Below are 14,157 nucleotides of genomic sequence, written 5' to 3' on the forward strand. Positions count from 1 at the left end.
CTCCATGCAGCAGCGTCGGATTCTTTAAAATGAATTAAAGGGGACGCCTCGGTGTCAATTTCTAAAGGCAGCGGGAAAGGTGTGGACGGCTCACGTGGTGGACGTGTGGCTGCTGGGGGTATGTTTTGCCTGCAGGGGCGTCTGTTTGCTGTGTTTGTGCAGGGCTTGCCTCTGCTTGCCTCCCCCTCCCCCGACCCGCCTCCTCGCCCTCAGCCCGGCTCAGGGGCGACCAGAGATGACTTGCATCGAGTGCAGCAGCCAGGTAGCCCCGGAGCCCCGGAGCCCGTCCCGTCGCCCCGGCTACCATGAGCGCGCTGTGTCTCCTGGCCATGGGGGTCCTGTGCTGGCCACAGCTGCGAAGCCCGGTGGGAGGTAAGAGGGGTGCAGGGGTGCAGGGGGAGGGGGGGGGGGGGGGTCCCAGGGGGGGGGGGGGGGGTCCCAGCTCAGACTGTGCCCAGCCCAAACCATGTGCCGCGTTCCTCCTAATACCAGAGCACAGAAATGGTGTACCCCTTTGCCCTTTCCTATGTGCGCGAGTAGTTCTACTTTTATTCCGGTGCCTGCAGTTTAAATGTTCTTTTCTAAATGCAGAACTACAATTACCAGAATGCTAATCATAAAACAAGACCAAGTTATGCCTCACAAGTGTTCTACTTTCATGCTTCTAAGCGTTATTTTTGCATTTAAACTTTAACAATGATACTTCGACTTCTGTTGGATATTTGTCAGTTTGGTCTACTTTTATTTATAAAAAAATAGTCTCTATTTTTCTACACTGGTGTGGAGTCTTTTTGTTGTTGTATTTTCTGTGTTACTGTGTGTTGTATGCACATATACTTTACATATTGTCTTTTATGTTAAGCACCTGTTAATTTAAAGCATGTTTTTGGCTTACCCTGTCTAGGATTGTGGTTCCTGTGACAGGGTGCTTACCTCTGCTGACCAAAAACCCAGGGGCATATTTACAAGGGCCTTATCTCCACTTTTTTGGCTTCAAAAGCAAAATAAGCGGAGATAATATTAGCGCCCTATCTACAAGGGGGTGCTAACATGCAGTAGCGCATGCTAGCACCCTTTTTCCCGACGCCTCGCTTTGCATCTGATGCAAAGTGGGCGTCACTGGGCATTTACAAGGTGGCCCACGAATTTTAGCAGACGTTAGTTTTCAGCGAAAACCGCTGTTTTTGCCAAAAACTAACGTCTGCTAAAATCCTGACTCATGTATGTTTAACATGGGGGTGGATTCTTGTGTTACAACCACAGGGTCGTATCATCAAGCATATCGCCGTTTTGTAGGGAACATCGCTGGAAAACCAGCGATGGTCCCTGCAAAACGGCAATTTTCCCGCTATCGATGGAATTTATATCGCTTTGGAGAAACGTGTTGTTAATAACGTGCTAACAGGGCGATAAATTCCCGCGATAGACGGCAATAAATACAAAAGCGCTAAGCGGGCTTTACGTTATTTATCGCCGTCCGTTGCTAATATGCCCCCCAATTTCTAAGAACTACAACCCCAAAATGCAAAGAAAAAACCCTGAACAGGCCGAGCTACTCACGCACGGTCCGGCCCTGGGATAATCTACAACTCTGGCTGGGTGGGTCGGTTAGTCATCGGGATAGTTTGAGGTTTTATATGTTGCCTCTTCTTATATCCCTTCATTTTTTACCCATCTCCTATCCAGCGCGCGTATCTCCCTCATGCGTTGCTTAGCAACGTGTTTTCATTTGCTCTCTAAGCGCCCAAAGCGCCCACTTGTCACCGCCTCTCTTCTCCCTGCTACAGGACACCTGTTTGCTGTGCACGTGCAGCAGCCAGTGAGTGGCATGAATTATCTACAGTGTTTTGTTAATATTTGACTTTTAATCTACAAAGGCACATCTGTCAAGTGTGACCCACTCACGCAGCCTTGGCCTTTTAATCAACTGCCCTTGCATGCTAAAGTCTTTTTGAACCTGTACACCTATGCAAAGTGTGAAACTACAAGTCTCAGAATGCTATATGTTGCTGGTTTTTTAAGTGTCTGTGCGGCGCTCTACTATATTCCATTCGCATCACAGGCGCCTTCTAGCATTTAGAAAACAGGTTAAAATCCATCAATTCTATTCTTAGTAGCACTCCTACTAGCGTGTAACCAGCGCTTGGATACCCACAAAGGGCGAGTAGCGCTATTCAACAGTTATGGTGATGACGAGGTCAGTACTGTCCATAGTTGCCTCATTGGAGATTTTCTATATACACACAACTATAAATGTAATAAATAATACACAGTTTCGCATATATTTGGGTTCGGTATTTAGGTTTTATTTAATGATGGATGAATGGTGAATGAGAAAAGTGCGTATCATAATAAGCATTAAAAATTGGTGTGTGGGGGATGCTTTTGTGATTACTTGATAGTGAACCCTGTCCACGACAGTTGCAAGTGTACCTCTCAAGTTTTGAGTTTAGAGTTCTCGCTTGCACCAGTATCCCTGCGCTGGTTTCTTTTAAGCTGGCATCTTCAGGAAATTTGGACAAGTAAAGACAAAAAAAAAGAAAAGGAACACATTCAGTTTGCGCCATTTTGCTGACTTATTAAACGATCAGGAGCAAACCAAGTTTAAAGCAGGGGCAAACTGAATCGGCAATATTTGTGTTACGAAAATGGGTGCAACTGATGCAGTTGTGTTTACTTTTCAAATACGAAAGATACCCCTAATTTTGAGGGAAAATCAATTCGGTGTACTTGTTTAAGGAAAGGCCACAGGCAAATAATGAGGAATTTAAACACTTAATTATGCACATTAAATCAATTAAACAAAAATATTTTTGTTTAAATGATGTTTCGTTACACAGTGGATTTCTCTGTTTTTACCACATATTTCAAAATCACCAAATAGAGAGAAACAGATAATTCAGTGGAAATTCGCACCAGTTCAACAACGTTTTTTTTAGAAATTGTTTAATTATGGGCATGAATAAGTGGCAACTAGGTAATACAATTTAAAACAGAAACATGGCACTTCAAAGGGTTCATAGCCTCTTCTAAGAGCTACTAATATTCGTCAGTTTTCGAAACAGGCAGAGGGCAGAGAAACGAAGTGCATGAGCGCAAGATCACACAATGTGGCCAAATTGGGACGTCGGTTTTAGGTCCCTTCAATCCACATACATTAAACAACTTGGCACGTGGGGCGGAGGAGGGCGCGCCTCCCACGGCAGACACCAATACTGCTGAATTCAACAGTCACTCAGACTGTTTGCCCAGGAGTAATTCAAAGTTGACCTTTGAGGCATGTTTTTGAAAGCGGTTCTTTCGTAGCTTGCCTGCTAGCCCAGCTCTGTACAGCTGTGTCTTCATGTCCATAAAAGATTGTCTATAACTTCCAAGGAATGGGGTTGCAGAGCTAAGGGGCGAACCCAGGAAGGAGCATTTGTAGACGAGCACCCCCTCCTCTGTGCACCCCAAGTGTCTTGACCTTCCTTGATGGCGGTCCATTGGGTCTGAGAGATGAACCTGCTGGACCCAAGGAGAGCTCGTGCTTGAAGGAGCGGCACAGCGGGAGGTCACCCACAGTCTGCACCTGCAATGGGAACACGCAAACGAAGAGTTCACCAGCGCCATCTTGGGACAGTTAGAGGAAGGACGTGTGGATGGTTGGCACTGGACGTTGACCATTCCACCCAATCTCCATGTTGCCCAACTGGCTGACTTCAAGAACCTGTGATCTGTGCTGTCCTAGGTCTGCTGAATCCCCGGTGCCTTGACTGACACCAGACAGACAGCTGTCCTAGGTCTGCTGAATAACCGGTGCCTTGACTGACACCAGACAGACAGCTGTCCTAGGTCTGCTGAATAACCGGTGCCTTGACTGACACAGGACAGACATACAGCTGTCCTAGGTCTGCTGAATAACCGGTGCCTTGACTGACACAGGACAGACAGACAGGTGTCCTAGGTCTGCTGAATCCCTGGTGCCTTGACTGACACAGGACAGACAGACAGCTGTCCTAGGTCTGCTGAATCCCCGGTGCCTTGACTGACACAGGACAGACATTCAGCTGTCCTAGGTCTGCTGAATAACCGGTGCCTTGACTGACACCAGACAGACAGCTGTCCTAGGTCTGCTGAATCCCTGGTGTCTTGACTGACACCAGACAGACAGACAGCTGTCCTAGGTCTGCTGAATAACCGGTGCCTTGACGGACACAGGACAGACATACAGCTGTCCTAGGTCAGCTGAATAACCGGTGCCTTGACTGACACAGGACAGACATACAGCTGTCCTAGGTCTGCTGAATAACCGGTGCCTTGACTGACACCAGACAGACAGGTGTCCTAGGTCTGCTGAATCCCTGGTGCCGTGACTGACACAGGACAGACAGACAGCTGTCCTAGATCTGCTGAATCCCCGGTGCCTTGACTGACACAGGACAGACATACAGCTGTCCTAGGTCTGCTGAATAACCGGTGCCTTGACTGACACCAGACAGACAGCTGTCCTAGGTCTTCTGAATCCCCGGTGTCTTGACTGACACCAGACAGACAGATGTCCTAGGTCTGCTGAATCCCTGGTGCCTTGACTGACACAGGACAGACAGACAGCTGTCCTAGGTCTGCTGAATCCCCGGTGCCTTGACTGACACAGGACAGACATTCAGCTGTCCTAGGTCTGCTGAATAACCGGTGCCTTGACTGACACCAGACAGACAGCTGTCCTAGGTCTGCTGAATCCCTGGTGTCTTGACTGACACCAGACAGACAGACAGCTGTCCTAGGTGTGCTGAATAACCGGTGCCTTGACTGACACAGGACAGACATACAGCTGTCCTAGGTCTGCTGAATAACCGGTGCCTTGACTGACACAGGACAGACATACAGCTGTCCTAGGTCTGCTGAATAACCGGTGCCTTGACTGACACCAGACAGACAGGTTTCCTAGGTCTGCTGAATCCCTGGTACCTTGACTGACACAGGACAGACAGACAACTGTCCTAGGTCTGCTGAATCCCCAGTGCCTTGACTGACACAGGACAGACATACAGCTGTCCTAGGTCTGCTGAATAACCGGTGCCTTGACTGACACCAGACAGAGCGCTGTCCTAGGTCTGCTGAATCCCCGGTGCCTTGACTGACACAGGTCAGACCGACAGCTGTCCTAGGTCTGCTGAATCCCCGGTGCCTTGACTGACACCAGACAGACAGCTGTCCTAGGTCTGCTGAATCACTGGTGTCTTGACTGACACAGGACAGACAGACAGACAGCTGTCCTAGGTCTGCTGAATCACTGGTGCCCTGACTGACACAGGACAGACAGACAGCTGTCCTAGGTCTGCTGAATCCCCGGTGCTTTGACTGACACCAGACAGACAGCTGGCCTAGGTCTGCTGAATCCCTGGTGCCTTGACTGACACAGGACAGACAGACAGCTGTCCTAGGTCTGCTGAATCCCTGGTGCCTTGACTGACACAGGACAGACAGACAGCTGTCCTAGGTCTGCTGAATCCCTGGTGTCTTGACTGACACAGGTCAGACCGACAGCTGTCCTAGGTCTGCTGAATCCCTGGTGTCTTGACTGACACAGGACAGACAGACAGCTGTCCTAGGTCTGCTGAATCCCTGGTGTCTTGACTGACACAGGACAGACAGACAGACAGCTGAAATGGAATAATGAGCCATCCTCTGGAAGCCGGGAGTCCTGCAGCACAACCTCCCCCCGTCTGCCCTGATCTTCACTGCTAGTTTGATGAGCAGTGGAGTGGAATGAAAGGCGTCCAAGAGGCTGCTGGGCCTCCTCAGAGTCAAGAGACTGACCCCAGCCCCATGGTTGCGCGAAGGAGGAACTGTCATTGGCCAGTTGAGCATTGCCCAGTGTTGCAAATAGTTACAGCAAACCTCAGCGAGATCTGTGGAACATTGTCCGTCTGGCGCGACAGTGTCTGGGCAAAAATTTGCTGAGTCGGTCTGCTTGCACCCTTCTCCACTTCCTGAATATAGGCTATACATAGGAGTAAAAGATGTCCTCACCCCACAGCTCCACCTGAAACCTCAAAGTCCTTCACTTACTTGGATCTTGTTCTTTTCGTCTCTTGATCAGTGGTGGCCTGCAGGGATCAGGGCGTGGCAGAGCAAGGTGGGGGGTAAGTAAAAAAAAAAAAAAAAAGTACCCTATTGCCGCCGTGTCCCTACTCCACCTCAGGACTTGACCGGAACAGGAACCTGGCTTCCCTGACCAATCACAGTGCTGCAATGCTGAGAGGCATCCAAATCCAGCAGATCTACCATAAGGACCAGGATCTTTGTGACCCCCCTTGGTGCCGGTTTGTGAATGAGCCAGAGAAGTGGCAATGGGTTCACCGAAGCACAAATGTGAGATACTTCTGATGGGTACCGTTTGATAGGGATTCAGAAAATCCAATAATGTTAAGGACTTGCTTTTTTCTACAGCGAGCAGCAGCAATCTTTTCCAAGATCCGCATTTTAAAGTGAACGCTCTGCACTCGCTAGACGCCCTTTTCCTTCCCGCAAGGATATATAATTCAGAAATGAGTTTGGAGATCAGGATTCTGGTTGAACGTTCCCTGCTATGCCCCTCCAATGGAACGGATCAGATGGCCGTATTCTGAGTAGACTCAGATTCTCGTCACTGTGTGCTGCCCTCTTTGTTGCTTTCGGTCAAGTCGCAAGATGAGTTCCTATTTCAGGAGACACTGAGAAGAAGCCACTTAGATGCCTCAGAATCACTGCTTCAACTGCCCACTGATCGGAAATGTAGTCTGCCCACAGTCACAGACCACTGGTATGTGAATAAGAGTGGGCGTAGTTCACGAAGTAGCGCTACACGAAGCGCACTTCGCACTACGTGAAGCGCACTACGCAAACTTCACGTAGCACTACGCGAACTGCGTAGTAGCATGTTCACACTGTGCAAGATGCGTTTTCAATGATTGCACAGTGCGGACAAGCATCTGGCACTGGGCAATCATTGAAAACGGCATCTTGCACAGTGCGAGCTGTCGTTTTCTGCTGCTCGAGTAGATTTTTACTCGAGCGGCAGCTTTCTCAATGCAAACTGGTAGTTTCTCATAGCGAGCGGTCGCGAGCATGCGCGACCACTCGCAATAATAAATCTGATCTCCCCGCGTTGAGAATCTCGCCGGGATGTCATTTTGCTTGCTCGTGGTCGCCAACATGCCGTTGAGGACTGCGAGCATGCAAAAAATGACCGCTGCACTACGCGTGTTCGGACTGTGCTACGTGCAGCTCGCGTAGTGTGAAGCTGCGCAAACTTCGCAAACTACACGAGCGTAGTGTAGTGCTTCGCCCAGGGTTATATGTGACCACCAACCACTGGCCTCCATCCTACGCATACTTAAAACCACTGAGACTTTACGGGCGGAAAGGAGCAGGCCAGCAGCAGAACCTTTGGAGAACCATCTTGGAACCATGTACGCATGCTAATTTTAAGATAGGCCCAAAGGAGCAAGAATTTCACATTTGAATTTTGTTAGAAACAGTTGGCCCACAAAGGCTTCCGAATGCCTTTTGTACTACTCCCCCTACGAATCCACTGATTTTCCATCCTTTAAGGAGCATCTTTAGTGCAGCACTCCTTTGACTAGTTCCTAAGTGGCATGCGTCTTAGTGTGGCATACATAAGTAACAAGCATTGGCATAGCCAATAGGTCTCGCTTTTGGGACCTTACAAGTATTTTTAGTTATGCAGCACAATATCCTTGGTGCAACAACACCTGTTGCATGGCTAAACACTTGCAAGGTCCCAAAGGCGAGACCTATTGGCTATGCCAATGCTTGTATCTGACTCCTGCTGGGCTCATAACAATGGCAGAATTTGAGGGGTTATCAGGCCTCCTTTTGTTTGAGTCTCCTGGCTGGCAGCAGCCTGGGGCCTCACACCTAGAAGCAAATGCAGCAGAGGAGAAACAAAGGCTCACACCTTGGTAGCACTTCACACATACTCGAGAGGCAGCTTTTCACTTTGTTCAGTCCCTGTTTTGAAGATATGCATTCACTGTAAGATTGTCAGATGTGTTGGACTTTCCCAATATTTACACAAAATAAATAGCATGTATACAGCGATACTACCCCAGCAGTGGTTTAATAATTTAAATATCACTATTTTTTCTGTTAAAACACTATGGGTAGAGGAAGCTTTGCGCTGGCAAAAGACAACATTGGTTTATGTGAAGCTTATAAAAGTGTGAATCTTCTGACTTCTGCCTAAGGTAGGAGGGTTTGCACGTATACTCGAAATGTGCTGAAATATACTCATGCTAGACCTGCTAAACAGATATGTGAGGGCTTAAGATCTGATGTCAGTTCTTGTGATGTGTCGCTGCTCCCTAGAAAAGTTGTGAACATGCGCCTGTGATACATACGCTCCTAAAAGTCTTCTACTCTGTCACAAAGCGATGGCTAACAGATATTCTTTGACCTTTGCTGAGTCTAGAACAGGAGAATCCGGCTTCCGTTTGGTCTCCACAATGCCCTAATTTTACCAACCTATTTTCAAGGAAAGTGGATGAATCTTATAAATCAAAAAAGCCCAGCCCTGAGGATGACCCTGGGCGTTGGGTTTATGGTCGCCGCCACAGGCCGGGTGGCTATCGGATCGTTCACCCCTACTTCAAGCCATCTACTAGAGAGTTCTGGGGGTGATGAAAGGATGCTGGCGATGTGGCTCGCCATGTTAGGGGGTTAACAGTCAATCCAGTCAAAACAGTCCAATCACCACAGAAGACACCATTCGCCTGATGAACTCCATCCACTCAGGATCCCCTACAGACCCATGCCCCCATCACATCTTCAACAAAGCAGACTCCATTATCGCACCCCATCTCCGAGATGTCATCAACTGCTCCATCAACTCCGCCACATTCCCAGAAAGCTGGAAACACGCCGAACTCAGCGCCCTTCTGAAGAAACCCACAGCTGACCCCACCGAACTCAAAAACTACCGCCCCATATCGCTCCTCCCATTCCCTGCCAAAGTCATTGAGAAAGCCATCAACAATCAGCTCGCCGCCTTCCTCGAAAACAACAAATCACTTGACTCCTCACAGTCTGGCTTCCGAGCCAAACACAGCACCGAGACCGCCCTCATCGCAGTAACAGACGACATTCGAACACTACTGGACAAGGGAGACACAGTTGCCCTCATCCTCCTTGACCTCTCCGCAGCCTTCGACACAGTCTGCCATAGCACCCTGATACAACGCCTCAGAAACATCGGAATTCAAGGAAAAGCATTGGACTGGATCATCTCGTTCCTAGCTGGAAGAACTCAGAAAGTCCGCCTCCCCCCTTTTAAGTCAGAGGCCACAGAAGTCATCTGCGGCGTCCCGCAAGGATCATCACTCAGCCCCACCCTCTTAAACGTCTACATGAGCCCCCTCGCAACCATCGCACATCAACACAACCTCAACATCATCTCTTACGCCGATGACACTCAGCTGATCCTATCACTCACAAAAGACCCAACCACCGCCAAAACCAACCTACATGAAGGGATGAAAGAAGTAGCCGAGTGGATGAAACACAGCCGTCTGAAACTGAACTCGGACAAAATGGAAGTCCTCATCTTAGGTTCATCCCCTTCCGCCTGGGACGACTCCTGGTGGCCAACGGCCCTAGGAAAAGCCCCCATACCGACGAACCACGCACGGAACCTGGGCATCATCCTGGACTCCTCACTCTCGATGACCAGACAAGTCAACGCCGTCTCATCATCATGCTTCAACATCCTACGCATGCTCAAAAAACCATTTCGCTGGATCCCCACCGAAACAAGAAAAACGGTCACCCGCGCACTGGTTACAAGCCGTCTGGACTACGGAAACACCCTTTACGCCGGTACCACCGCAAAACTGCAGAAAAAACTCCAACGCATCCAAAATGCTTCAGCCAGACTCATACTAGACATCCCCCACACAGACCACATTTCCATTCACCTGAAAGACCTATAGAATAACGTTCCGCCTCCTCACCCACGCACACAAAGCCCTATACGAACTTGGACCTGATTGCCTCAACACGCGCCTCTCCTTCTACACCCCCACCCGCCAGCTGCGTTCGTCAAACCAAGCCCTCGCCGCTGTTCTGCGCATCCACAAAACCACCATGGGGGGAAGATCCTTCTCCTACTTAGCGGCCAAAACCTGGAATTCCCTTCCCACCACCTCCGCCTTACTCAAAATCACCTAGCCTTCAGAAAACAGCTCAAAACCTGGATATTCGATAAATAATCCTCCCCCCTTCCTCAAGCGCCTTGAGACCCTCTGGGTATGTAGTGCGCTATATAAATTCTGACTTGACTTGACTTGAACAGTGGGCCTGTGGGGGCAATCTTGTTCTTTGGCAGCCCAGCCACTCAACGCTATCTGAACACGCAGGTATCGGATAACTAGGCTGGTACAAGGGGCGGGCACAGTCACACCGTGAAGGGTTAACTTAATGTGCATGCACATGAGTATTGAACTGGAAGGGGTGGGATTCTTTATAGAAGAAATAATGTTGTCGTTTTATTCAGAATCCACACATCTGAATGGAAACAAGTTAAGTTATAACAAGCCCGGGAGTTGTGTGGGCGCACGCAAAAATAAAATAAAAAAAACGCGTGAGTGTGTGTACGCGTGTGTGTACGCAAAAAGGAAATTTAAAAAAATCATGCGAGTGGTGCATGCGCAGCAGCGTAAAAATTTAAAGGGATCACACTCCAGATGGCACCTACTCGGCTGCTGAAAGCTGGTGGCTGTGCATGCCCGGTAACCGCAAGCGCTAGGCCAGCAAAAGCTGTGGTAGCACTTTTAAAAGCCCTGTTACTAAATGTCTCGCAAGGGCAGCGCATACGCTAGCTCAGGCGAGACCTAAAAATGAAATGGCCATGTATCCCCCAAAAATGACTTTAGTAAAAGCTATCCAAGTTGATTAATGAAGCCAAATTAAGATACCTGCTTTAAAGTTCCTCCAGAATTATTGATCATTAGATATCAATGGATAAAACAGTATCGGACTAAAAATATCATCCAAGTAGAACAAATTACAGAGAAGTTTATGTCCAAAAAGATGTATACAGGTGGTTAATTAAGCAATGCCAGATAAAGGGGGGTTTTCATTTTAATCCTTCTAGGTGACAGTTGCTTAAAGCCAGCCTGATGGTTATATTTGATATATGCACATGTATATATTTGATACTGGTTGGATCTCCAACTGGGGGGCATGCAGTACTAATCTAGCCCACTGCTGGCAGCCATACCTTTCATTAAAGCCCTGGACCTGAGTTACAGGCCTGAGCCACAGCTGAGGACCTATAACAAGGTAGAAGGCTTTTAATTACCGGCATAGGCAGAAGTAGAAGGGCTATTAGACAATTCTACCCCCTGAGGGTAGAATGTTCTAAATAAAAAAGGGAGAAAAAGAAAGAAAACCTTGGAATGTTGCACAGAAAGCTAATCCCGGCTATTATAAGCCCTGCAAAGACAACAAGGTGAGGGATGGAATGCTTGAATTATTCTTAGACACTGGCAGTGGTTCGGGCTGATTCCCAATCCATCGTTTATTGCCCAGCATGCCACCTCAGTTTAGACCCAGTCATGTGCAAATCAGTTTTGATCATGCTCCTCTTAGGAACAGTCCAGCCCGAACTGGCAGACCAAGTCCTCCCTGTACAGGAACACCAGCAACCCAGAACCGGTTTGGCTCTCCTTAGCGCTCTTCAACCACGTATTCTTGGTTCCAGTGGCACACCATGCCCCAGACCCACATCTGGGCATATCTGGCGCATTTGGGCCGTGAAATGCAGAAAAACAAGGTGATGGATGGAATGCTTGGTTTAATCTCAGCCACTGGCATGAGCTCGGGCCGCATCCTAATCCGTTGTTTTTCTCCCACCATCCCACCCCAGTTTAGACCCAGCCATATGCAAATCAGTCTTGACTCTGTTCCTCATGGGAACAGTCCAGACCGAACTACTAGCCCAAGTCCTCCCCAATCCACATATTTGTCTTCAATGAAGCGCCCGACATTCCAATGTTCTCATTAACATGTAAGAATGAGCCACACAAATGACACTCTTTCTAAGATCTCTTTAACTTATGGGGCTTTCCTTGTGTACTGTACTGGCTCATCTGACAATTTTTGTCAACATTATTTTTAGCTCTGGCTCCTTTTATCTTTTTATGTCGTCCCAATATATATAATAGTTTTTTTTCTTTCATTACAATTACCTGTAGATCCAATAGTAACCGAGAAATTGAAATTAAAATATTTATAAAGCGCACGACTATCAGGTGGTTTCTTGGCGCTAGGGATGCAAACCATGGAACAGAGGGAAGGGCGAGCCACTAGTGTGGGAAGGCTTGGGCGAAGAGGAATGTTTTCAATGCTTTCCGAAACTCCAGATAATGGGGGGAGGACCTAAGGGGTGAAGGAAGGGTGTTCCAGAAAGCGGGGGCTAGAGTGGAAAATTTGACGCCTCCTGACTTCTTCTTCCTAAAGCTAGGGACCACCAAAAGAGATTGCAAAGAAGAGCGCAGCTCTCTGCTAGGAAGATAGGCCTTAATTTCAGAGGTGATAAAGCCAGGGGCTGTCCCCGCCATGGCCTGGAAGGTGATACAGCCCATCTTAAACAGGGCACGCTCCCGGATAGGCAACCAATGCAAAGCTTTGAGCAGAGGGGTAACATGATGGGACTTGGAAAGATTGTAAACAAGTCGGGCGGCCTGGTTTTGAACCAGTTGAAGTCTCCGAAGATTGTATGCGGGGACGCCGGTATACAAAGCATTGCCGTAGTCTAGGCGGGAGATGACCATAGCAGAAAGGATAAGTTTAAGAGCAGAAAAGGAAAAGAAACGTGAATCCTTTCGAATAGTGCGGAGAGTGAGGAAGCAGGAAGAGACAACTGAGCTAATCTGGGAGTGCAAGGTGAGGTGGGCGTTTAATTTTATCCCTAAGGTCTTGACAGAGAAGGAGGGGGTAGGAGGAGAACCCAGAGAGGAAGGCCAAAACAAAGAATTCCAGGGACTGGAGGAACCACCTGTCAAAACCAGCTCGGTTTTGTCAGGATTGAGCTTCAGGTGGTTATAGTTCATCCAGTCCCTGATGAAAAATGTGAGAAGTTGGCCTGATGTCCACAGTTCTGTGGGCACCTTGTATCCGTCCAAACAATCCCTTATGGTGGTGGTTGTAAGTCAACCTTATAGACAAGCTATCCTAGGGGTAGCATGGACTAAGCAGCCTTAAAGGCTTAACTCCAAAGGACATGTGAAGCCAGCAGTTTTACCATATACAATCCTGTAATATCAAATGAAAGGACACCACACAAGTTATATATTATCAAAATATATGTATTTATTCTTAGAATAATCCCCACTACTCTTTATGAGCAATGAAGCACAAGCGTTTAAATAAAAGCACAGTATAACATAAACAAGTTGCACGTTTTGGATGAGGCCGGTGGCCACTCAAACCATATATCAAAAAAGTGGTATAACAATCACTAATCGATGGGGGGTAAGGCCTAGGGCCTTGTGAATCGCTGGGACTACACTGGACTAACAGCAGTTAGGACGGGAGTAGCCCGCGGGATTCGGGTGCAGTGCGGGAAGCACGGCTTGCACCAATGTAAAGTCAATGGTGCGTAAAGGTTACAATGTTATTGCAAAAGGAGTCTCCTGACTGGACTAGGACTACCAAACTTTAGACTTAGGCACTAGAGGTGTGTACCAGTGTGGGAACACTGGCGCTAGTAAGTTACCTCACCCACAGGATGCGGGTGCACAGGTGCCAACCTGTTTTGGGTTTCGTCACGCAGTTCGATGGTGCCTGAGGATGAAGATGCTGCAGGCGTCCAGAAGAGAAGTGTCCGGTGCGATCCAAGGGTGGATCGAAGTTGAAGGGTACGTGAAAGCAGAGGGGACAGAGTCTGGGTCAATAGCCAGTGACCAGGAAGGAACCAGGAAGGAACCAGGCGATGTCGGGCGCAATCAGGTTGATGACAGGTGCCTTGTCTCCGCTGCCACGTGGACTCTGGGGCACCGAGGATGTCCTGAAGTGAATCACGAGCTGTCCCATAAAGGCTCTCGCTGTTGGCGGTGTCGGCTTCCGGATCGGAGTCAACAAGCCTTGGGAAGGGCAACCCACGCAGGATTCAAA

At 48.4% G+C, this 14,157-nt stretch overlaps 1 protein-coding gene across 1 annotated transcript in view; it reads left to right on the forward strand.

Moving 5' to 3' along the window:
• Positions 1-270: 270 nt before the first annotated feature.
• LOC144819229 (snake venom metalloproteinase BjussuMP-2-like) overlaps positions 271-14,157 on the forward strand; it is a 183,682-nt gene continuing 169,795 nt past the window's right edge. The window contains exon 1 of the mRNA XM_078677197.1: positions 271-372. Coding sequence (XP_078533323.1) covers positions 306-372 — 67 coding nt within the window. The 5' untranslated portion in view covers positions 271-305. The remainder of the gene's footprint in view (positions 373-14,157) is intronic.

The sequence above is a fragment of the Lissotriton helveticus genome, chromosome 2_1 (genome assembly GCF_964261635.1).
Source record: "Lissotriton helveticus chromosome 2_1, aLisHel1.1, whole genome shotgun sequence".
Classification (NCBI taxonomy): domain Eukaryota; kingdom Metazoa; phylum Chordata; class Amphibia; order Caudata; family Salamandridae; genus Lissotriton; species Lissotriton helveticus.